Genomic DNA, 25,908 nt, shown 5'->3' with positions numbered 1-25,908 from the left:
CTTTGTCCCTGGCTCCTCACACATATAATCCAACAGCCTAAAACAAAGACTATGATTCTATGATAGAATGGCTAGCAGGTTCAGAAGATGTTTTGATTAACCCAAATCTAGCCTTAATCATAGGTTAGCCCCATTCTGTGGACTCTCAATTAGAAAGCTGGAATTCAGAACAGACTGTATGTAACCTGACAAGAAAAAAATGAACGTTTCAGTAATTAAAGAATCAACCTCTTGTAATTTAGGTTCAGTGTGTGGGCACAAGTTTGTGTCTACTTTAAGCCCTACTTTTCCTAGTAAGAATATATGCAATGCAAATCTCATCTGCAGCAAAATGAATCACACTCCTGTTCAGCCTAAGGATAAATTTGCTTATAACCAACTGCTGCAGATATTTAGTGTTGAACCTGGATGTGTTCAGCAGTCTCACATGCTATGAAGATTTCACCTGTCTCTGTAGAATATAAGTTCAAAAGGCAGCGTACATTATTAAACACATATGACATAAATTGTGTATTAGATTGACAGAGCTAATAGAGCACAAGTGTCCTGCTGCTTGTTATGTGTAAGGATGTGTGATGGCATCTGAATGTACTGTACTCGGGTGATGCAACATTTCGCATTGACCCAGTTGGCTCGTTGGTACAGACAAGCAGACTATGTACTGCAGATAAAGCAAGCTGTAGGATCTCTGAGTGTGTGAAGCCATACTGAAGCCAGCTCACAAAACCTGAAATGATTTCTCTATTTTAGCAGGGCTGTCAACTTCTTTTGTTGTTTATATGTTTAGCTGTAAGCTTTTATGTGGAAGCATTATTAACTGTTCTACCAAGTACAAAATTGGTCATTCTGATGGAGAGATTTTTGCCCTTTTGTGTTTACTCTTTTGGATGTGATTTTGGCAGGACTACATTGTAAGACACTGGTGTCAAGTGATCCCTTGACCAACCAGTATGAGCATGGATTTTAATTGGCAGCTCAGTTCCACAGCCCTCCCTTACAGCTAGCACTTTAAAAAAACATCCTTACATAGATTTAATGAAAAATATGTCTGCACTGCCTACCGGAAAGGTCAACTCAACTTTGTTGCGTACAAATGCTAACGCTGATTGAATAATTCTTGAATAATATGAAAGTCGCCTACCGTAGCCATCTAACCACGGTGCTGTACCTTAGCAAGAGCTAATGCTGTTTGGATAATTGGTCAAATTCCTTTAGCATTGGCCAATAACACTAACACTAACATAGTCACTCCTGGTTGGACACAACTACCCCTGTACGCTGACATCTCAAAATCTAATGATCCCTCTTATGACCTAATGATCATCAAGTCAAATTTTAGGATTACTGAACTAATTTTAATGTTGGCAGTCAAGCTGCCAGCCCATTTAAAGTACCTCTGATTCAAATGAAGTGAAATAGTTTTCCCATGAGGGGCTTCAACCACATAGACTGCACAAAAGTAATTCCTGCTAACAGTTTTTAATGGGGGTATGCTCGAGTGGAACACTTACAAGCCTTCTTACAGTAAAAACTAAGCCACTCAAATGCTCAGTACATGTGGAGAACCACATTACTAAAGGACAAATGTAAAAATTTCTTGTTTCAAGGAGGAAACCCACTTATCAGCAGAAAGAGAGAGAGGAATTCACAGAGCCTGTAGGGTGTGCCTATTAAAATACTGCATCAGACTCTTTCCCTCACCAGAGACATCAGCTTTTCACTGACACCAACGCTGTGGTTTCTCTAAAATTCTCAGAGTATTAAACTGGTTTATTGAATTGGTTTAGCAGCACTCTTTCCTTGCCTCTGAGAGGTTTATCCTCATATGAAATGTGAGAAGCCTCCCTGAGGCATGACCTTTGACCTCATAAAGTCACCCGAAGTCTGGCAGCAATCTCTCACTCTGACAGGACTTTATATTGGATGATTTTGTCCCAAAAGAATATGAAAAAAACAGTTGATAAAGGGAAGTGCAAGCACAAGCAGAAGCAGGGCTTCACATGACTACAACTTTGTAATCAAACGAGCTCACAATGTGCAGCTAACGTATTTCTCATGTTGAGGGCAGATGGTTGAATCTTTAACTCACAATGAACATGTCAACCAAAAGCTCCTTCACTCTGTCAGTTGAAGCAGATCAAGGAACTTGTAACGTGGATTATCCTCCTATTGTGGCATACTGCTGACCGATTTGCAGGTTTTACATCTTCAGTCTTTTAACTTTACCCCTGAAATCGAATCAAGTTCACCAACATTGATCATGTCTAATTTTAGAAAACTGATTCTAAAATGAATTCTAAATAATAGCTTTTCCTCTTTTTTGAGTGTGTACTGGACTATGTGCTGTGGGCATTATGGCACACATGCTACAACAGTGACATCAATCGTCATAATGAGGATCTCCAGGACAAAGTAAAAACGGCCTTTGATAATCCACAGCTTTCCCATAACAATGCAGTTAATCCTAAATATATTTAATCTACTTGTTGATGCAATAAGTGCAAAGCTTATTTGCATTCTAGCCTTTCGCTGAACATTCTCAGCATGTAATTCCATGAGCTTTGGGGGTTTGTTTTGTTATTCTGCCTCTCGTAGCCATTATAATTTAATAAAATGGTCTCACAAGTAGGGCTGTCATAATCATGAAATTTTAGCTGACGATTAATTGTCAAATAAATAATTGTGATTAACAGTTTAATTTTCTTTTCTTGTTCATTGTATGCATCTATTACAGTACAACTCTAAAGTGACCAAAGTGGCTTATAAGCCATCTTGCTTCAAAGCTATGTTTATTAGGTGGCTTACCCTAGTACTGTCAGATTGGAACACTACCCCGTTGGGTGTGCACACACACTCTCACACAAAGGTTTCAATTACACAGAATCATGTGCAGTCAAGCAAAGCTTATATTTTTTCTCAAGAGTGAAAATATACACAAATAAAACCCTCATTAAGTTACAATGCTAAAAACATCGGCTACATAGCTAACAAATAAACATTACTCAGTGCTGCCGTTTAAACGTGTTAGAACAACAAGTGGGAAGTTAGAACTTTTTTTATATTCATAAGACCCATGATGTCTCAGTGAATGCATTTACTGTTTTTTTTTTTATTTACATTTATTTGTCTCAATCCAATTCATATTTTGTTTATTGTGGCTTAATATTATTGTGAAATCTAATAAGGAACATGATTGCAGCCTGTGTAAATAATTGCGATCATCTCATATAATTAGGATTAGGAGACTAGGTAATAATTGTGTGTCCAATTCGCAAGCTTCATTTATTATCACTTGTCATAATTATGAAGTACTTCTGACCAAAGGTTGAAAAATAGCAGTCAGAGACCAGAATATATGATACAGCATATCATACTGCAGGTCAAAGACTTAATTCTTATATTAGATCTGGGGGTGAGAGTGAAAGTGAGTCAGAGAGAGAGAGAGAGTGAGAGAGTGAGAAAGAGAGACAAAGGGAGTGAGAGATTAAATGAGTCTTGTTAAAAAGAGGTCTTGTGTGAATTAGAACTGACATATCACGCAAGATATGGACGCAAGACAATTCCATATCCTGGTTATTATTTAAGCGTGCAAATAAAAACAGCTTTAATCACTTGAGCTACAGCCACAGGAAGCAAATAATGAATGCAGGTCCATCACTCAAGGTGACCTGCGGGTCAATAACTCTCTGACCTCAAAGACCAGTCAGGACTTGCTAATTGGGATCAAGAAACAGTGGCAGAGAAAGCGTTCTACAGCTTGATGCTTTAAGGGATTCCCTTTAGATATCAGGACAAAATCTTTGTCCCTGTGTCTTCACCAACATTTTAACATGTTATAAAAGTCCAAAGATCCTTAACACAATCTTATTACTTTGGTGAGCTTTTGGGAGCAATCAGAACACAAAAGGGATATTTTTGTTCTATTTAAGTTTCACACTCCAATCAAACAGCCTTTATAAATGTTTTATTTAAGAGTCAAATGTTTGATATTGAAGAACCATTCTCTTTAGTGAATCAGACACAGTTGTCAAGAGGCTAATTGTCCAATTAATTGAGTGTATTCCACTGAATCAGTCTGAGACAGTGATTGTCCTCAGTAAGACAGAGACAGACAGCACACATTAGTGCTGAGACTCAGCTGCCTGAGATCTTTACTGAATACATCTCCAAGTATTGATCGCTCTCTTCTTTTTAAAAGCAATCAGCAGCCTACACATGCGCAGCAAAAGTGGAGAGGATATTTGGCTAGCATTCATTCTGCCATTTTCCACCTACTTAATCATTTACTTATGTTTTATCTGGTAGGTAATTGAGAGGATATCAATAGTGGCTCAGACAATGGAATGAAATCTTTCCGGGTCAGTGCTGTAATCAATTACTCACCGCAGCCTGATGCGATTGTGTATTTATTGCTAAATAAGAAGTCCCATCCTGTGTAACATCTTGTTATTCAGTAGCAGAAATCCTGGCTCTTATAACAGAAAACACCCCCAGCACTTGCCTGTCTTTACCATAAAGAATTTCATCCTGTTAAACTCACTTAGCATGACCTCACAGCAAGCGAGCACTGACCCTGTATAACACAAGAGTTAGCACAGCACATTCGCTGTAATCATCTGAGACAAACACTGCTATTTAGAGCCCTGCTCCTCTCTCGGTGTCCCAACACAAGTACAAAAATAAACGTATGTATGAAGGCACTGGAGCGCATGTGACTGTGGTTGAGTTGGCAATTGGCTGCAGGCAGCAGTAGCCGTCACGATTCTGAGTTGGAGGTTGAAGGTTTGATGTTACACTGGCCCCTCAGATCTGCTCCATTTCGCAGCCACTTGATTACAGAGTGCCCTCTTGTACTGCTCTTGGAACGGCATTATGGCATATATAGGGGTTGTAAATATGTCTTATATGTATTAAGTGCAAGTAGCTACATGTATTATATTGTAGCATCCCACTACTGGCTTGCACAGCTGTGGACGCGTAGCCATGCAGAGCAGCAACGAGCACAATATATAAGAATTTTCTAAGCCTAACCCTAATCTTAAACTGGCAGTATACTTCAACCGATAAAAGAACTAAACAAAACTGATCTACCATCAAACGTGCTGTCGTAAGTATGTCGTAACACTGTATTAAACTGGACCGCAGCACATCATAATCTATCGTTGTATTATCGCTAGCAAGTTAGCTTGTGACTAGTGCATTAGCTTAGAGCTAACATATTAGTCTGCTTCAGGACATTATAAAGCATAACATTTGTTTCGAACATTACACATTTACATTGTTGAATGCTCTAATAAACTGAACATGGAAACATTAACATATTAACACAAGGCACATTTTTAGCCACTCCTGTAGTGAAAAATGTATTGAATCAACAACAATGTATCGTATCAAATTGAATTTATAATGCTGAGAATCGTTACACCCCCACTCCCCTGACACACACACACAATCACAGTCCACATTTTTGCAAACTATATATAAAGAAGAAATACCCATGTGTCATGATAGTAACAGAACACTAATCCTATTGAGCACAAGCATCAACAATTTACTGACATTTGAGTGAACACAGATTACTGCGCTGGCCCCATGGTCACAGCCATGCTTAATGCAATGTTATTTTTCAGAGGCGTAAACCCTTCAAACCACATTTTCACATTCATTAAGCAGAGCTATGCAATCGAGCAGTGAAGACAGCTCTGCTCTGAAAAGCCTGTGAAATCCGTCTTCCAATTTCGTCTTCACACCCTCAAAGGTGAGATAAGTATTCTAATCTTATGCTCAGGTGGTATGTGTGGGGAAAGGAAGGGAGGGGGTGGTAGGAAAGCATATTCTTTGGGCAAAATGAAAATGAGGCAGGCACATATGCTTTAACACAGAGGTGTGAAATGCAACATAAGGAGCGGATGAGGAAGTTTAAATGATGGCTGTTCAGGGGCTCGAGACACTGCATCTAGAGAATGACTGTGAGAAAATGCCAGTTCAATTCAAATAGCTAAGAACGAGTTTAATAAAGATGTGACATTTTACTTGCTCCTACAATTATAAAGCATAACAAACTGTCTTAAGAAGACTTATTACTGGGTTGCATGACTGGGCTCTGCCAAACTCAGCTAATCTGACTTGGCCAGTTTATTTTTATGCTGGCTGATCAGTCCATGTGCACTGAATATCGTTGTATGTATTATGCCCACCCACTATTTCGTGTTTTATATCAGTGTATTCATCTGCCTGCAAAGTGCAAGCTTTGGATAAAGTGCAAATAAACAATGTTCATTTTTTTTGTTGTCTGTTGCTTAAAAAATTGGCCAATTTGGCTGTAAAGAAATAAGAAATAGGTTCTGTCATTAAAATTTAGGATTGTGCAGTGCTTTTTATTAAATCCAGGCCTATTAATGATTTATAATTAAGTTAAACAACAACAATAACTATTAATTGTTAGGAATAATTTAGAATAATCAGGAACGGAGAGTGGAATCAACATATCACGGTTTGATTTACAGTGAGTGGAAACATTATCATGAGGACAAACATCTCTCATATAAGAGGTAGCAAAACCATAATGTTGCAGTCAGTTGTTAGAAATGGAAAACAACTGCAGCAGATTTATGCCAGAGCTCTTTAATGAATGAGTCACTGTAAAACTGCAACATACATCTACATTAATGTGTGTTACAAGCTTCAAATAAAATAAATGGACCCAGCTTCAAATGATGGTGTTTAATCTAGAACAGCCATGCTGGTTCATGCTTAGCAGTAACTGCTAGAAATCCCTTAGGGAAGCTAGTAGAAATTAGTATTACTGTAGAGGTGTTTTTTTGTGACTCAGTTTTAATATTTAAGGCCTTAGCTGAAAGCCTAGTTGTAACATTCACGTATACATATACATTTATGTATACATACATCAAATAACTTAATCATATTAAAAAGCTATAGTGGTATTCAAAAAGTCTTACAGAGCCTTGAAATAAAAGCAAAAGAAAAGAATGTGTAAGTAAGAAAACGCTGTCCTTGAGTGAGTCACGGCTGTGAAAAGAGAACGTTTGCAAAAGACTGGATTCTGAATGAAAAGAGACGAGCTCAAGTCGTTCTGGCTAAACTATATCTGACTCTTTATCTGACCCACATGAGAATGTTTTATGGAGTGGAAATAAAGACTGAAGCAAAGTCAACAGAAAGGTAACAGTCAGTCAGGATTTCGGTGATCGAGGAACATTTTGTTCATATTCTATTCTATAATGCACAAGAGTTTAGAAAAAAAGATGATTACCTGGTGCAAAAGCATTTTTGGCAAGCATACTGGGAAATAATGCTCAGTATCCCTTACATCACAATGTTGGCACTGACTGATATAAGGTTATTAAAGACCAGAACTGCAAAATAAAAACTTCAAACAAGAAATCACAGCGCACCAAAACTCAAAGCAGCATATTTCAAAGCACTGTCTTTTTGGGTCCCTTTGAAGTGTAGGAAATGGCAGTTAAAATCAATTGCTGCCATGACATGAAAACATGGTTGATGACAAAGAAAGCAAATATTTTAAAATGCTGATTATTAATGCCTGGCAAAATACAAAAATATTCTGCCACAAAGCTGAACTCAATGTAAAGCAGATTTTAAAGTAACATGACTTCATGCATTGCAAACAGACAGTGTACTGACAAAAATATGAAAATCAAAATGCTTGAAGAGCAATCAGAACAACACTGGAATAAATTGGTGAAATGATGAAACGTACTTACAGCATAAACATTTTTGAATGGTGACAGAATGAATGAATACCTTAAATGTTCCAAAGTCAGTTTGAAAACACTTCTTCAAAAGCTGGAGAAATAATATTGAAGAAAACAAGGCGGTTCTACAAGAGCATCACCATGCTAGATGATTGTTTCTAGGCATTAGTATATTACATACCTCAATTCCAAAAAAAGTTGGGACAGTATGTGAAATATAAATAAAATCAGAAAGTGATTTGATGTGTTTAAATGAAACAAGGCCAGATTAAAATTTTACCTTATCAACTTTATTGCTTTTTGTAAACATACGGTCATTCTGAAACTGATGCCTTGAATGTGTTCCAAAAAAGGTGGGACAGATGCAATTTAAGCCTAGAAACATTGTGAAAATACATGTTATATAGGTGATGCAATCATGCTTGGTATAAAAGGAGCATCCAGGATACTGTGTGAGATCAAAAGACTGCGAACAACAGACACTCCAGGGAAGAAAAAGTTCCCCTGGACTCTGCTGGACTTTTAATCAATGTTACATCATTCTGAATGTAAATAATTGAACAGTGTAATATTGTGAATTGTAGAATATTGATTATAGATATTGATTTTTGTGTCTTTGTACTCTGTTTTTGAAAATGTTTTTGTATGGAAATAATATTCCTAAAGGAAAAGGCCTAGTCCTTCATGAGCAAGTATGGGTCGAGACATGCCACTGTGCCACAAAATACTTTAGCGAATAATCAAACAGTTTAAGAACTACATTCCTCAATGAGCTATTCCAAAGACTGTAGGTTTTTCATCCTCCATTGTGCATAACATAATCAAAAGATTCAGGGAATCCAAAGAAATCTCTGTGCAAAAGGGCATGGCCGACAACAACTGAATTCCTGTGACCTTCGATCCCTCAGGCAGCACTGCATGAAAAACCAGAATGCTTCTGTGATGAATATCATCACATGGGCTCAGGAATACTTTGACAAACTATTGTCAATAAACACTGTTAGTTGCTGCATCCACAAATTCTAGTTAAGCCTATACTATGCACAGTAGAAGACATATATCAGCAACGTCCAGAAACAGAACAAATTGTTCTGGACTGTACAGCGGAAACGTGTATTGTGGTCTGACGAGTGAACCTTTCCGACTGTTTATGGAAATAACATGTTCTCCAGGCCTAAGAACAAAATGACAATCCTTTTGAACTTTACACTGGTAACTGGTAACAAAAGCTGGGGTTTGTCATGGCATTGGGGTGTATTAGTGCCCATGGCATGGGTAACGTGCACATCTAGGAAGGCACCATTAACAATTAAAGACATATACACATTTTGGGGCAACACATGCAGATTTCTAGATGACATTTCTTAGGGGTGTCCAGTATATGTATTTTAACATGATGCCAAGCCACATTCTGCATGTTTTACAACAGCATGTATGCATAATCAGAGGCTGTGGGTGCTAGACTGCCCTGCCTGCAGTCCAGACCTGTCTTCAATTGAAAACGTGTGGCAAATTATGAAGCGCAAAATACAAAATGAGGTTGCACAGCTGAAGACAATAATGGAATGTATAATGGAATAATGGCAAAAAAATCAACTTTCAGAACTGGATCAACTGGTGTTTTTTTTTAGTCCCCAAATGAATATTAAGTACTGTTACAAAAAAGGTGATGTAACACAGTGGAAAACCTGTTCCATGCTCTTTGGAATGCGTTGCAGGTATCAAATAAGCTTATATTTACCAAAAAACAATTAATTTCAAAAGGTCAAACATCAAATATGCTTTTGCACTGTTTTTAGTTTAATAAATGTCAAACAGAATTTACTAATCACTGCTATCTGGTTTATTAGCTTTTCACATACTCTCCCCACTGTTTTGGAATTGAGGATGTGAAATACAGCACAGAGCTTTTCCAAGCAACAAGATAACAGATGAGCAGAGCACAAATGAATGTTTTCAGGGGTGAAGATCCACTCAAATGAAACAGATGAAGAAAATGAGCAAAGAGTGCCAAACAGCACAGAGAAATGAGCAGACGAAAAAGAAGACATAGGAGGGAATTGGAGACTCAGAAGCTGTTTTTCCGTGACTTAAAGATCTACTTTAAAAAGATACATAACATACAACTGCTGAATGCACAAGGAGTTGTTACAATGTTACACATAACACAGTCTCATAGAGTGAAACTGTAATCAGAGTTCTGTTCAAATACAGAGAAACAGTTTATTTTGATAGTCCACCATAGATACTTTGTAGATTGCCACTCTGTCATTAACGTACACAAAGCTAAATATCAGCATCACCTTAACCCTATATGCAGCACTCACTGTAATGCTAACCTTAACGTCAACCCAAAACCCAAACCTAATCTTGGTTCTAATCCTAAACCAAATCCTAACAATATTGCGAATCAAATAAATTTTGACTAAGTAGTTCATTAATCTGAATATAATGTGTACACTGTCTAAATAAAATAGGACGAAGTACAATACATGTTAACTTGCTGCTGAGGGAGGGGAAAGGAGTTTGTTAGCTGCAGAGGAGAGCAACAAACTCACCATTAAAGCTGACATTGCGGATGTAACCCAGCAGCTCTTTGCCGTCAATGTTGCTCATTCTAGGACAAAGTCCCGGGTATCCAGAACATAAGTCTCGGTGCATGCGGTGAAGAGCATGGGCCATGGCATACACAGCATCCATCACGAACTGCACCTTCCCCTCCTGTTCATAGCTGGAGTCCCTTCCGACCTTCTCCAACCCTAACAGCAAGAAAAATGTCATCATTAGTTTATAAAACTAAAAAAACAGACTAAAACAAGAGTTAAGGCAGAATGACAATGAGGATTTAGTAGACTAAATCAGCAAGCTGAAAACAGGGTGTTGTAAATAAGGCTTCAAAAGCCTCAGGTTCAAACCACAGACAGTCCACTACTAGTCATTAGTTCTAGATAATAGTCACAGTTCTTCTTCATAAGTCTTCACTCTTCCCTGTTTACATAATCAGATCATGTAAGAAGTTAGAAACTAAAAGAAACACTATGAATGAAACCACAATCAAAAAAGTTGTTTAATTGGTTTCAAAAACTCTAATCCGCTGTAATTTCACCTTTTCCTATTTTGCATGTCTCTTGTTCCATTTTAAAGCTGATTATAGTGTGATATTTTAATGATAATTTTAAAAGGATCTGGAACATCTTCACATATGTTGGTGTTAGGGGTCTTATGAAGTGCACTGTGGAAGCTGCATTTTTGCATCTTTTCTAAAAGTTACTTCTTTAATACAGAACTTATTTTATGACAAACATTCCAAGCCTAAAATAAAATACAATAAAGACTTTGTGGAAAGCCTAAACCTGACAAAACGTGTTAACTGTGACTTAACAGGTTAAGCCAGAGCCCTCAATCAATGGAAATGGATTTATGGGGCCCTGTGAGAGAGATGCAGTGTAATTCTACCGAGGCTGAGGTCTGTGATTTGACTGAATATGAAATATGTGATACATAGTATGCATAAATTACATGTTTCTGTTTAGGCAATAAACTAAGATGGTAAAAAAACAAAGCCATCAAAAAGAGGAATTGTCTGACTATGTATCTAAATGTAAAATTATTTATTATTAAGCAACAGAATATGAAAGGAAGCATTACAGGCATGAGCCAAAGCCAAAGTTCTGCATGATTAAGAAAGAAGTCAACCAAATTAGCCCCAAACGGTATAAGAAATGTGCTTTAATATTGGCAATTCCTTCTGCTAAAAAAGTAGTAGCCTTTTATGTTACAGATAGAGCCATAAAACTGTTGTAATAACAGGTTCAGCTCAACTTTTTAAATATTTGCCAGATTAACCTGAATTTTGTTTTGTTCAAGCCAGTCTATAAAGCATTTCACAGCCCATCTTTGTTGCTGAATTGTAATTTAATTTCTTGCTGATTCCAGTTTGTTTATTTGTTCTGTTGTCACAGCTGCAAACTAAAAAGACTGCTTAGGGACAAAGACAGGTTTGTAATTTGATTTAGATATGCTTTCATACTCTTCTTCAGAATCTGAACAAATGGGCTGCTGATAACATTTATCGTATAAATGTTGTCTAACCTATCTGTTTTCTGTTTTGTATGTGTTAATGTAGAAACTTGGTCATCTGCACCGTAAAGTGTGTCGCTACTTAGCAAGCGGTGCTCAGCAGAATGATACCATTAAAAAAAATACATGCTGCTATCTCAAATAATAGAATGGGTAGAACGATTCTCAACCAGTCCAATTGTGTTGTTGGAACTGTTGTATAAAACATGACATGACATTATGAAATGACACAAAATTATGACATGACATGAATGCAATCTGATTAAGTCCATTAAACCTAAACAGTAGGTTTCTTTTCAAACATCTGTGTTTGGAACAGATCCATTCTTGTTTTTATGTATGTGACTGCTAGGCAAATGTGTTTTTGTCATCTTATGCATCACTTAGTTTCTGAGTTTAATTCCAGATGACCCAAGGCTGTAGGCCCAAACTGAGACTCTATGCTCTATGCTGTGAAGATATTCATTTTTCTTTGTGAAAGAGACATCTAGTTTTAAAATGTCACGGTTTTAGTGTAAAATCTGCTTAGTCCCTTGCAGAAGGTCTGAGAATGGAAAGACAAAGAAAGAAAAAAAAACTCTATTACTGGCACAGATGAAAAGCCACTGTGACCACCGCAGCCAAAGATGTGTGAAAAAGCCCATCCTTAAAAGCCTGTCCTTCCGTGGGCTCATGGAAATACTATCTGGAAATTAACTGAATATTCTCCTGGATATGTCTTCAGGCTAAAACAGCTAAAGCCTCTGAACCAAAAAAAGCTAATGAACATATTTTGCCTTTTGTTATGGCCTACTAACAAGACTGAGGTCTAGCAACTAGACATGAGAAAGACAAGATGCTTCGTCTACATGAGTGATTAGTGACATTATACTCGACAGACAGCTTAATCATTGAAATTGGGATCTCAATTAGCTTTCACTTACAGAGCTAAATTCGATTTGCCCTCACCAACACCTGTTTTCTTTCACTCTCTTCCTTGCTCCAGAGCAGACGGACATCGCTCCACCGCAATTAGACAAGAATATTAGATAAATGACGAATTAATGAAAGAGATCATCTTTCATGATGAGATTAATAGAGGGAAAAACACAAGAGCAGCTTTGGAGCACAATGGCTCCGAACAGCACTGAATACAATTCCATTAATGGAGTTCTTTTGTCCAATCAATTGTTTATCACCATGGTTGACAAGCTTGTCAGATTCAAGCCACATAATGGTGATAAAATGTCCACCATCGACAGGCAATTGCTGGGTTGATTTTGCTGATTCCACTACGAGATTACAGCAGTGTTTTCATGGGTACTGCTGTCTTTCCTGAATTCTGTTAGAACTAAAGTGTTCCTTTCCTTTGAGTAATCTCCACTGTCTAATATCAGATGCACTTTTCAGACTTTTCTCAATATATTCAAAGAATCTGCCTGCAGCATTACATTAGTCACTGAATGAATTGTTTGCTAAAAGCTTTGAAACAGTCAAATGAATCACACTGTCGAAAGTGTCAAGGACCTTAATCCATGCATCTGCACTCACATGGATTTGTGGAACATGGTTATTTTGAAATGACTCAAAGCGTCTCCCATTATCACACCACATAATCAGCAAACACAATGACCCAAGCAAAGCCACAAGATGAAAAATAAATGAACTTTCTCTCACTGCTCTTTAAGAAATGTCAGCGACTACCACGTATGCACCGCTCTGAAGGAGGAAAGTAATCACTGTGGCATAACTTCTAATGAATGTTTGCTGCAGAAATGACAAAATGTACACAACCAGCTGCTTGAGACTTTCTACACATTAAGTTAGCAAGATGAACAACTGTTTTCCAGCATTATGCATCTAGAAGACAGAGGTTTGAATAAGGAAAGGCATGTTTCAACTTTAGTGTAACAGCTGAAGAGAAACTGCGGGGAAAGAAAGTGAGAAAAAGAAGAGTATCCAAAAAGACAGCATGCAGTAGACTGTTGAGGCACCGCTGTGTTGACAGAAACAATGTTAATCAGGAGAGCCCACACCGAGAAGCTGGTTGACATACTGTTTTGTAGATCCTATCAATGTCTGTCAACTCACAGAATGTTTCCATGGTCTCCTGAGTGTGATATTGACTCATTTAGACAGGCTTTGTTTTGTTAAACCAATCCCTGGCCAAAAGGCTGGCCAATGCTGCTGCTGCGTATGATGATGTCTCGCAGTCAGGCAGTAAGCAGACAGCACATTTGACTGACATGCGGATGCAGTTATTGACTATTTCACAGAGCTCTGTTCATGACTTCCTTTATGAAATTAAAAATTTGCGGTGACCATAAACAAACAAATGCACAATAATGAGATGGAGTAACTATTGATGAGCACACTGTATGAGAATTACTGAACTTTCTATAGCACAGGAGAAAGGGCGATATTTGTTCCTCCCCATGTAGCATTTTCCTTTCTTTTTTCCAACTAACAGGAAATGTAAATCAGGCAGTGCGCTGAATAGGGTGGTAATATTACCTGCTTCTTGGCAGGATGAAGAGCTGCTCACAGGGAACGTGGCAGGACACCGAAATATATCAGTAGCAGCTAATAAAGATCTCAGATATGAGGCCCACTTGCTTGACATTGCATGAAGCCAGCAAAGTTGTTGTTATTGTATCATTCTTAGCCAGAGAAAGAGACCAAGACATCATGCTCCTGTTCAGCTATGGTGCCAGGCCATGAACATGTTATATATGTGCTATATGACCAAAGCTATGTGGACACCCTTCCTATTTATTGAATTTAGGTGTTTCAACCACACCCATTCCTAATAGGTATATAAAATTAAGCACACAGGCATGAAATCTCCATAAACAATTGGCAGTAGAATGGGTCATACAGAAGAGCTCAGCCTCATTCACCAATATCTTCCTAAGTTTTTTCTTAAATCTGTTCTTGAGAAAGGTACTAAGAAAAAGTCTACTTAAGATTCATGACATGTTCTTAAACTGCAGAATTATTGGCCCCTTTGTGCTCAAGTGTCCGTAGATTCTCTTCCTACCTAAGAACAAATGGCAAAAAAAGAAAGCATGGGTGAATGTCAGAATCTTCATAAAAACTGCGTAAGCAGGTTTTAAGAAGAAATTTTTCTTAAAAATGGTTGGTGAATAAGGCCCATTGACTTTAAATGTGACACTGTCATAGGATCTTTACCACAAGTGTGTTCATCAATTTTCTGCCCTACTAGATCTGCCCCAGTTAACTGTAAGTGCTATTATGGTGAAATGGAAGCGCCTAGGAGCAGCAACAGCTCAGCCGAGTGCTGAAGCATGTAGCATGTAAAAATCACCTAGCTTCAAACCACCTGTGGAAGTAACATCAGCAGAAGACCCATGTGTCAGGACCTTTATCAAATAGGTTTCCATGGCCAAGCAGCTGCACATAAGCCCCTGATTACTATGCATAATGCCAAACGTCGGCTGGAGTGGTGTAAAGCACTCTGACGAGTGGCCTCATGTTCTCTTGAGTCTGGTAGTCAGATTTATCTGGGTTTGGCGGATGCAAGGAGACTGCTACCTACTGGAACGCATTGTGCCAAAAGTAAAGTTTGGTGGAGGAGGGATAATGGTCTGGGGCTGTTTTACAGGGCTTGTATTTGGCCCCTTAGTTCCAGTAAAAGGTAACATTAATGTTACAAAGACATTTTTGACTGATAACTGATCCCAATTAAGTGACAACAGCTTGGGGGGAAGGCCTTTCCTTTTCCAGCATGACTGTGCCCCTGTGTGTAAAGCAAGGTCCCTAAAGACATGTTTTGATGAGTTTGGTGAGGAGGAACTCCAGTGGCAAGCACAGAGCCCTATTAAACATCTTTGGGATGAAATGGAACATTGATTGTGAGCCAGGCCATCTCGTCCAAGTACTTGACCTCTCGAATGCTCTTTTGACTGACACAAATTCTCTCAGACACACTCCACAATCCTGGAAAGCCTTCTGAGAAGAGTGGAGGCTGTTATAGCCACCGGGGTAGGGGGAAGGATTCCATATTAAAGCCCATGGTTTTGGAATGGGATATCCAACAACTAATATGGGTGTGATGGTCAGGTGAAAACATAGTTTTGGTCATATAGTGTATTTATATGTGGATGGCAAAAAGAAATCAAATTAAAATGCTTCATTCCCTTTTCTATGTGAATGATTTCTACCAGAAATCAGCATTGAAGGAACACATCTTTCTGGCATTGTTTAATTTGACAGCATATTTCATTTCTTGCTCAATTTCTTGCAATAATACTGGAGTGGTGAAGAATAATATGGTGAGTGCCATCACATTTAGGTATAATGAGAAAAGACCCTTGCAATTTTTTTGTTATTTCTAAGGAAACACGGACAACGGTGTACTTTACGAAATGCTTTGGAGTGCCCTCCACTTAGCAGTCATCTTTGGCTCACTAACGCTCCTTCCCCTGACACCCATTTTGCTCTCAAATAAAGGGCGCAGAGCCATTAGAGGCAAGGCAAGTGGCCAGCAACAGGAGCAGAGTAAAAAAAAAAACACCACAGGCAGTTTTTTGTTTAGATGCCTTTTGATATGGAAATACTGTGAATCAGGCTCATGAGAGCAAAAAAACAAAAAAAAAACATCCATTAAATGGGCTGCATATGTCCACTGCCAAACGCAAACTTTCATGTGAGTCCAAGCACATTGCAGGAAATTTGTACCAGCATTTCTAGCCATTAGCCTCAATGTGAGAAGACAATGTTAATAGCTTTTGAATAAATGGCTACTCTGCAGTGCAGAAATAATGCTCAACGGTGCATAAACCTCAAATCAAATATTTATAACCTCTGTCCAGCTGACTGCGACCCTAGCGTATTCTCTCTCAGACGCGTAAAATGAATAGATACAGCCAATACTCTTTCATGAGGCAAGGTCAGAGCTCCGGGCTTTCTCTGAATCAAAATAAGATGTTTGCTCAATTACTGAGATACAGAAATGTTAACGGATCTCTTACCACATACACTGTGGCCGTATACTGTAAAATATATAATCTGCTTCAGCTGTAAAGAACTGATATAAATTTACAGTGGAAATCTTGCAGTAATCTACTTGATTCCTTAAATATGGCAGATTGCTATAAAAATGGTGCTTTTGAGGAGAAACAGGTAAAGTTTCTTGTCAAGTAAGTTAAAATGTTTACAGTAATTAGCTGTTAATTGCAAAGCACATTGGGAAAGTGGCTGGTGCTTTGTGCAGTTTTCAGTAGCCTGTCTCTGAATGTTGCAGTGGTGGGGCAGAGCTTCCTTGCGGCTTTGTTAATTTGATTATTTTGTATTTGTTTGTTCATCTACAGTTCATTTCACATAAGTTTTTGTTTGTTTGTTTTAACATGTTATTCCTACCCTGCTGATATATCTGAGCATATATTACGTGTTTTGGCATGCTAACCATGATTCCTGGAATGTTATAACTAACAGATATTTTGCTATTGCTGTCTTTGTCGTCTTAATGACTGGTATTACTGCATGTAACTGTTTTAATGTGACATTCAGTTCATGGCGTGATTAATAAATTGTACTACGCTGTTGTGAAATGTAGTGTGATTGTTCTCTTAACTATGTAACAATATACATGAACATTTAAGCATTTGTTACCAGCAGTCGGCTAGATAGATCTGTGGCGTTCACCTATACATTTACCTGTTGTACTACATAATATAGTAAAACTGAGGGCCCTCAAACAGCTGTGGTGCACTGTAGAGCAAATATGACCTGTACATTAGAAATACAGGAGTGCAGGAAAAATACAGTATTCTAATTTTATAATACAGTACAAGTACTGTATATTACATAACTTAGTGTAACTTTACACTAACGTTTTTTCACAGTATGGCTTAATGAAATTCCACTCTACTGATCTCAATTATGTTGTCAGTCTTGCATGAAAAGGTAAGACATACCATACCGGGATACTAAGCATAAAAATAAACGTGCACTTGTGCAAACCACTCATGCATGTCAGTAAGTATCCATTCAGCAGCGAAGGAATCCAAGTGTGTGATCTTTTCCTTTCTCTGGCTTTTTTCTCTAGTTAAACTGCAGTGCGGTGAAATGGTCTGTTATTGCACACACTTAAAAACTGTCAGACACTTGTTCTGGATTAATCGTCAGAAGAAGAAGACATTGAGGTGTATTTTCCACTGCATTCTTCACTTGACCTCACTTTTTTGAAAGTTACTCTCAAGTCCACTCAAAAAGATTAGCACACAGTTAAAGCAAAGCCATCATCAAAGTAACTCTCAAATGAATTGTCTGAGAGTGAACTCTGTGTCCACTTATTCTCACTCAAGTGTAAGTTTGCACTGAAGAGTAATTATTAAGCAGCATAGAGCAAACTGTTCCATTGTGTGAAAGCACATTTAATCATAAGATTTGACCAATGACCCAAAATGACAGAGTGGACACATTACAGGGTATGAAAGAACTGAGTTAGAGAACAGTATTTAGAGCACTTCAGTACGAACATCCTTCCTGAACTCAGCATAAAGTGGGCCTATATGCCTCTCTCTAGTTTAAAGTAGTTGAACACTTATCCATTAAAAACAAATTAATTTGAATTGGATAACATTGTTGAAGATTGTACATGCAGTCTTGTTTTGTAGAAAGAAAAACATTCCTTGCATTCCTGCCATATTTTTGTCATTGCATGACACTAAAACAAATGAAGAGTCCACATGCAGACTTAAAGATGTGGATATGGAATGTAAATTGAATATAAATGTAATTTATTATATCACTCACTATGAACTTGAATAAGTCTATTTGAATAGTATTGCAGACAAAAGTAATAACTCTTGACTTCTAATGGTTAATTAAATAAAACTTTGCCGACAACACATTTAGAGACTTTGGCGATGACCCCTTTAACTTGTTGTCCATCTTTGGCACAGTAAAGTGGATCAGCATGCGGAAATGGAGCTTTCTATGTGTACTGAATCTCAGTGTTTTCAGCAACAATCAAGTAACACAACTGATGGCTGACTTTTCTTTCCATTCATTTGATAGCTGTTTTATGTCCTTTTTTGCATCAGCCTTAAAGGATTAAACAATTAATAACTGTACTAAATGGTAGCATGCACTTTGCATGGCTATGGGATGTGAATGTTCAAGACAACGCCTGAGCTGACCTTTCTTTTCTCCAGTAGTTAGGCTGAACATTCAGAACGTTTAATCACAGGACCTGTGGTGAGACAGTTTTAGGGATCACTTAAACCATACAATCCACTATATGACTTCACTTCTGGGTATTTTTCCATCCCATCAAACTGACCCTGCCCTTTTTAATTTGCCTATATCTGGAACACTATTTGAATAATATAATGCAATATAATAGTGCAAAATACAATGCAAAATTGAACTCCCTATGAGGCCTGTGGCTCAGCTACGGAAGCACTTATTTTATTAGTTACTTGACATTCCATGTTTGTGTAGAGTATGTGGAATGATGACAGGCACAGATGCACACAAAAGCACACCTATACAGACACAGGGCTGTAAACACAAGCACAAGCAAGTCAGCACTTTCCATTCCTTGCAGCACATTTTAAAGGGTTAAATCTGATATTCATTGGAGTCTCTCTCTCTCTCTCTCTTTTCTTTTCCTCTCTCAGGTAGATACTGACCAGAGGTCTTGCTGATTCAGCCATTTGTCCCAATGTATGATTACCCCACAGACATAGACAAGCTCTGATAAAAGACATCTATCCAGCTCTCCTAAAACTCAATCTCAACCCGATAATAAAATCAATTCAAACCACCGCTGCCGGCCTCAATACCAGCAGAGCCTTACACTGAGTTCCAGCTTTCAAGCTGGATTCCTTACGAGTCAAAAATATGAGATGACTGAAGCTGATTGTGTTCTTTCACTTTTTGTCGGTCTCCACAGCCTTATCACCATATACACCTACCATCCGCTTCATTAAGTACACCTTCTTGTATCTATACTGTTAGAAATTCAGCACCAAGAGTCAGGAGACTGGAGCTTCAGCGTTGACTGGAGTTTATGGGTACAGCGTGGTCGATCAGCAGTCAATCAGCAGGATCAGAAGTCTAGTCTTATTCACGTGCATGCAGACAATCATGCACGGGCACAGCTTGGTCATCAGTGTGTCACCAGTCTGGTCTGGTCACCAGTCTAGTCTAGTCCAGTCTGCAGTCCAGTCTAACAAGAATATTTTGGAAGGACCTTATATACTTTGAAAAACTAAAGAGGGGGAAGGGGGAACAAAAGGACTTTGAGGAGGGGTAAGGAGGAGTTGTAGACGGGGGGAATGAATAGAGATGTAGGGGGCAGAGATAAGGGGGGGGGTGATAGTATCACCTTAAGGTCGTGAGACGAAGGGTCATTTAAATACAAACAAAGGAGGGAGGGGGCAAGGTGAGAGTGTGACAGTTATCACTACTTCTGCCATTTGCTCTCTACAGTGAAAATGGTTTAGACCTTAAGAAAATAACATAAGGGAAAATACTCAATCTCTCAATACCCTTTTTGTAGTTCTATAGTTACAGACTGTAGTCCATATGTTTTCTGCATGCTTTGTTTAGTTTTATTCTGTTCTTCAAAGGTCACTTGAATCCCACAGGACCACCAAACAGCAGGTATTATTTGGGTGGTGGATCATTCTCAGTACTGCAGTGACACTGATGTTGTGGTAGGTTAGTATGTGTTGCGCTGGTATGAGTGGATCAGACACAACAGTGCTGCTGTAGCTATTCATTTTTTATTAAATCCAGCAGCACTGCTGTGTCTGTTCCACTCGCACCTATGCAACATACATGTCTATCTATCTATCTATCTATCTATCTATCTATCTATCTCTCTCTCTCACTCTCTCTCTCTCTATATATATGCATATATATATATATATATATATATATATATATATTATATATATATATACATACACATATATATATATATACACATATATATATATATATATTTACACATATATATATATATGGTTTTATAACATGTTTCTGGAGGATTAGCAAAAATTGGCTGTGTTCTGAAAAATCCTCAGAATCAGCTAGGATTACTTTCTATTGTAGACCCAAGGACATTGTAGTCAGCCCACAGCACACTGTAGCACTCTGCAGAACTGCTAGATGTGTTAGGATATGAATCTAAGTCTTTGTTCAGCGTGTGTGTGTGCACTCGCATTGCATGCCCTCAGACGGACTGGATTTCTCAGTGTCTGTTTTTGTTATATGACAAAAAGAGAGAAAAAGAGCATCTTTTTTCCATGCTTTAATGATTCCCTCCCTCTCTCCTCCTTAAAGGGAAAGATGATAATAATCAGAGTATCTGTCAGTATGCTGTTGACAGAGGCATCCATCTGCAAGGATGTGTTCTGAGCAGCTACACATAGATCAGACAGAGAGAGTGAAAAACATGGAGAGCCAGAGACTGATGTGCTGCATCCACAGCTATGTAATTATTCTCATTATGTCAAATAACTGTGCCAGAACAATAACCATGCTTTCACAAAAGAGCCCCAAACGTCCATCTGCTCTCTGCAGCTCTAACCATGTGACACAAACAGGAGAGAAAAGGAGGGAAGGAGAAGACAAGGCAGTTCACTTTATACAATGGGGTAGAAAGTTCACCTCTCTGCTAGATGTGTAGACTTTGCTGCAGTATTTCTGCATTTAAATGAGAAAAGCCAAAAGCTTCATGTTATTTCCACTTGACACACTTGTCTGAACAAAACACAGCCATCTATATGGACACAGTGGATGACATATATATATTAAAGTGTCCAACACCTCTAGTTTCCGAAGCTAAATGTTTAAATGCTCTAGGACGTCTGCAACAGAAATGTAATGCACAGACATACATTCTCATTTAGAGGGCCGATTTATTACTTTTTCTTGTATTTTTCCAATTATGACAGCTGAGGTCCACTTATGAAGTCTGAGGTCCATTTATGGTATTTGAAGTCCACTTATGGCATTTGAGTTTATTTTCCAAAAACAATAATAATTTTGTTATGACACATTTCAACCTCTATTCATCTCTTAAAAATAAATCGTGTTTTTCTGTTCTTTTTTTTACTTTTTATTTAAAAAGTTGTTTGTGTTGTTCGTGAAAACACTTGTTTAGGTAATGAGGCTTCAAGCGCTTAAGCATCAGCCTGTAAGTCAAAATGTCTTTTAGATTATAAAAAACATTTAACATTTAATCAAGTGGGTCTAAAATTTTGACTGGCATTATCTGTAAATGACCTCTGTTCTGAAGAAAGTCCAGGTTGAAATGCTCCTTAAATAAATAAACAGATATATTACACATATTTTGTGTTTAGATTCCACATCCAGGTTTTTATTTCTAGAAATTAACGAAAATTTGATTTTCACCTACATGCTCCCTTTAATCAATTAACCTCAGAAAGACCAACACTGATGGTAAAGATACGTTCACCCTATTTTCAACTGCTCCTGTCTGTTTGCAGGCTGCATACTCTATACAGATTCTGGTCCTTGCGTTTTGCAGCAGTTTTGCTGTTCACAGTGAGGTAACAGATGAAAGGAATGGCCTCCAACAATTCTTTAGCAAGTGCTGAACTACCATTATTTAAACACAAAGTTTTATAACTACAAAGACATCCTCAGGTCCAGGGGGCAAAAGCGCTTTCAGACTGATGGGTTCTTGCCCAGAAACTGGTCAAAGCTGCAAGCTACTGGACCATGTACACTGATATACTGTGCTCCTGAATACTTGGACATAGGAAAGTATATTCTTTCTCACGCTGATGTAGCCAACAAATATTACAGCTGTTATAACAAGGTTAGAATAAAAAAGGTCGAATAACAAACATTTTTTCTTGTCTAGAAAAGTGTCTCCCGAGCTGGTAGCAAGGTGGAGGCATTCAACTGAAATTCATGCTCTTATTCAGGCTAAGACACGAGCATTCCAGAGTTGATTACGTACAGTACATGATTAACTGCGGGAATTTTTTGTCATTGAACATTGTTGAAGAGTTGTTACATTCTGCTGTCATGTACTAAGCAGCTATGCTGCTGCTATGAAGAAACTGTAAAATATTGCATGTGACTGGCATTACATCTGTGTGAATGACCCAAACTAGTTTACTTTTGTATTGGGTGTAACCTTACAAACAACTGTATGAGCGTGTGAAAGAGAACATCAATATACAGTTGTATGCACAAGGATTAGTACCCCTGGTATGACATTTTTCAGAAATTTTTATTTTGCTGAGATTAACATATTGGAAAAAATATATAAATGTACCATAACTTACGCACAGGTCATATTGTATGTTTTATTTTTCCAATATGTTAAATTTAGCCATTGACCTGTAATTAATCATTAAAATGTGTAGAAGTGCGTTCTCTGTTTAGGATGTGTTAACTGATTTTCATTTAAAAAATCAACAGAATTTTGTCATTTGACCAGAGGTGCCCAAACTTTTGCATACAAACTGTATGATCTTTGTCAGTAGCTAATTTACAGTATGATCATAAGCTTATATCATCACTGGTTAATATCACTTGTAATAATCACTTGATTTCTCAATGCTGTTTTCTCAAAGCTGACAACAGCAGGATACTAAATCCAACTCTGACAAATGTCAATGTGATAAACTGTTTTTTTGCAGTGGAAGATTCGCATAATGAGAAAGAAAATGTCTAATCGGATTTGCAAGCTTGCAAAAGACAAAAAGCAAAGAAAGAATGATCTATTTTTACCTGTGCACTTCTTAGGGCTGCCAGGACGTTTGCCATGCATTCCCAACTTGCATCCAAAGTTCTCCTCCCAGAACTCGGCAAACCACACATTCCTCCGGTTGTTGGATAAGGAGCGGCTTCTGAAGTATCTGTCAAAAGCTGGGAAGGGGGGAGAGGGATTGAAAAAGATGTACTAATGCCTCTTTCTAAGGAAAAGCTGTGATGTTAATAGTATCTTGAGAGACACTGAAGACGAAAATGAATTTCATATGAAAACTGGTAAAAAGGTATTTATTATACTGTAACCCAGACATCATAAAGAGTAACCCTAAAAACAGTTACAATCACAACCTACTGCTACCACTTTGTGTAGGTCATTATGTATAATAGGTGGCTAAAGTATTGTAACTTTTATTGAGTTTGAGGTGACCAAGCCTACAGCACTATACCATCAACCGAAGCTCTTTTAGGCAGAATGGTTATGGCTCCCTCAGCCACTTTCTCCTGCTGAACCACGGGGGAGATCTTCGAGCCCCAACTGTCAGACCCCACCCAGAGGAAATGATCTGTCAGATTGTTTCTCTTGGCAGCATTAAGGATGCGTCTGAAAAATAACCAAACATAGGCCTTCTGAATGCTACAAGTATGTCATGTTTAGGACATTTACTCAAAAGCACATTCATACATTTTCTTCATGCAGGGCTGGATCAAGTTTATTTGTGACTGAAAGCTGAAGTTTACTGTACAGATTTCAAATTCCACCTTCTTTAATAATGCCTGCAGTGGATAGGAGAGAGCATTATGTAAGGTGCTCGTAAAGGGCTCCATCTCCCAGTGGTAAAAGAGAATATGCAACAGTGCTGAGCTGCCCTCATAGGTATAGGAAGTTTTATTGGGGGAAAATGGTGGGAAAATCTTCCCATGCCTATGGCATTATATGAAATAACCTACTTCACCATCATTCATAACTTTACAATATTTCTAACATATAGCTTCCCTCAGTGATTCCGGCAGAACCTTCATAAAATGCTGTAGAGGGTCCTTGTTGGTTAATTTTCAATCACATATTTATTGTAACTTAAAAACAAAAACAAGGCAGCACTTACAAATAGTTGCACAAACAAATTATAATAAATAGTAATAGATAGTATAAATAGTAAATAGTAATAAATAGTAATAAATAGTGGTGTCAATAATAACATGCCAACAAGGTTAACATGACAAATTATTAACAACATAAATTTTCTTAAAGTTGTTAACACACTTTCCTAATTTGACCCTTTAGCTGTATTTTCACCCTGAAGCTCAGCTGCTCACCTGCTGTATGTTGCCATAATGAAATATGTGGCTCTCTTTTGAAAAGAGCTTTTAAATGCCAGGTTCCATTGATGGCTATCTTGATAAATCAAAGTTAGTTCCAGCTACTGTAATGAAACTGTTTACCATGCAAGTCTTTCAAGGACACCTTCAGCAGACTATACTGGACAGTGCTCTTGGAAAAAGTACGGATAAACCAACAACCAGCAAACTAACAAAAGCAACAGCAAAGTGGAAATCTACAGTTACTCTCGAAACAAGACGTACCATAGCAGTATAAGAGCAAGAGGCTACAATCACGGAGGAGTTGGAACCTTTGACTATATGTATGATATACACACTCATTGGTTAGAACAAGCAGCCACTGTTGCCCTCACTGAATGTTGGTGATGAAAACTGGAATTCAGTCTGCATTCAGTCTATGGAAATCACATGATTTACAAGCCCAGATTCATGTGGAATAAATGCATTCTGATGAAGGTATTTTGTGCACTCATATAGCTATAATAAAATACACTGCTTATTAAATGAAAAAACATTTGAGCAAATAAGGCAAATGTCATTAATCACAACTAACTGCACAAAATAAGGCGATTAATTGCAATTCATTATTTTAATCATTTGACTGTTCTAGTCATATTATATTATTATAATAATATATAATGCAGCATTCTGTTTTTTTTTTTTGGTATGAACAGATTCTTGGCCATATCTGAAGCCAGTCTTTGTCTTGAAAAGGGCAAATTCTAATTGTGAGACACACCTGATGTCGTCCTCATTTGCAAACATGATGATGGCACGAGCGTTGGGGGTTTCCAGCAGCCGCAAGATGATCTTGTCAAACTCTCCTGGTCTGGGCTCTCTGGGGACTTTCAGAGACTGTGCAATACATACACCACCTGAGAGACAGAGGATGTGGGAGGGGTAGTTGGAGAGATATAAAGGCAGAGAGAGAGCAAAAAAGAGTGGGTAAATGAGAGGGAATGGTGTGCAGAGGGAAGTGAGAACAGAAGCACAGGAGAGGAGGATGTAAGGGAGTGTGGGAGGCAGAGAAAAAGGGGAGATAATG

The 25,908-nt window shown here is 38.0% G+C and overlaps 1 protein-coding gene across 1 annotated transcript in view; it reads right to left on the bottom strand.

Moving 5' to 3' along the window:
• Window positions 1-25,908, bottom strand: part of grm8b (glutamate receptor, metabotropic 8b) — a 129,837-nt gene that overhangs the window by 15,434 nt on the left and 88,495 nt on the right. The window contains exons 3-6 of the mRNA XM_036576136.1: window positions 25,603-25,738; window positions 23,972-24,126; window positions 23,544-23,681; window positions 10,295-10,495 (exon numbers count right to left, since the gene is read on the bottom strand). Of these exons, the coding sequence (XP_036432029.1) occupies window positions 10,295-10,495; window positions 23,544-23,681; window positions 23,972-24,126; window positions 25,603-25,738 (630 nt within the window). The remainder of the gene's footprint in view (window positions 1-10,294; window positions 10,496-23,543; window positions 23,682-23,971; window positions 24,127-25,602; window positions 25,739-25,908) is intronic.

This window comes from Colossoma macropomum, unplaced genomic scaffold (assembly GCF_904425465.1).
Source record: "Colossoma macropomum unplaced genomic scaffold, Colossoma_macropomum, whole genome shotgun sequence".
In the NCBI taxonomy this organism is placed as follows: Eukaryota; Metazoa; Chordata; class Actinopteri; order Characiformes; family Serrasalmidae; genus Colossoma; species Colossoma macropomum.
This window is presented reverse-complemented; position numbering and strand designations above follow the sequence as displayed.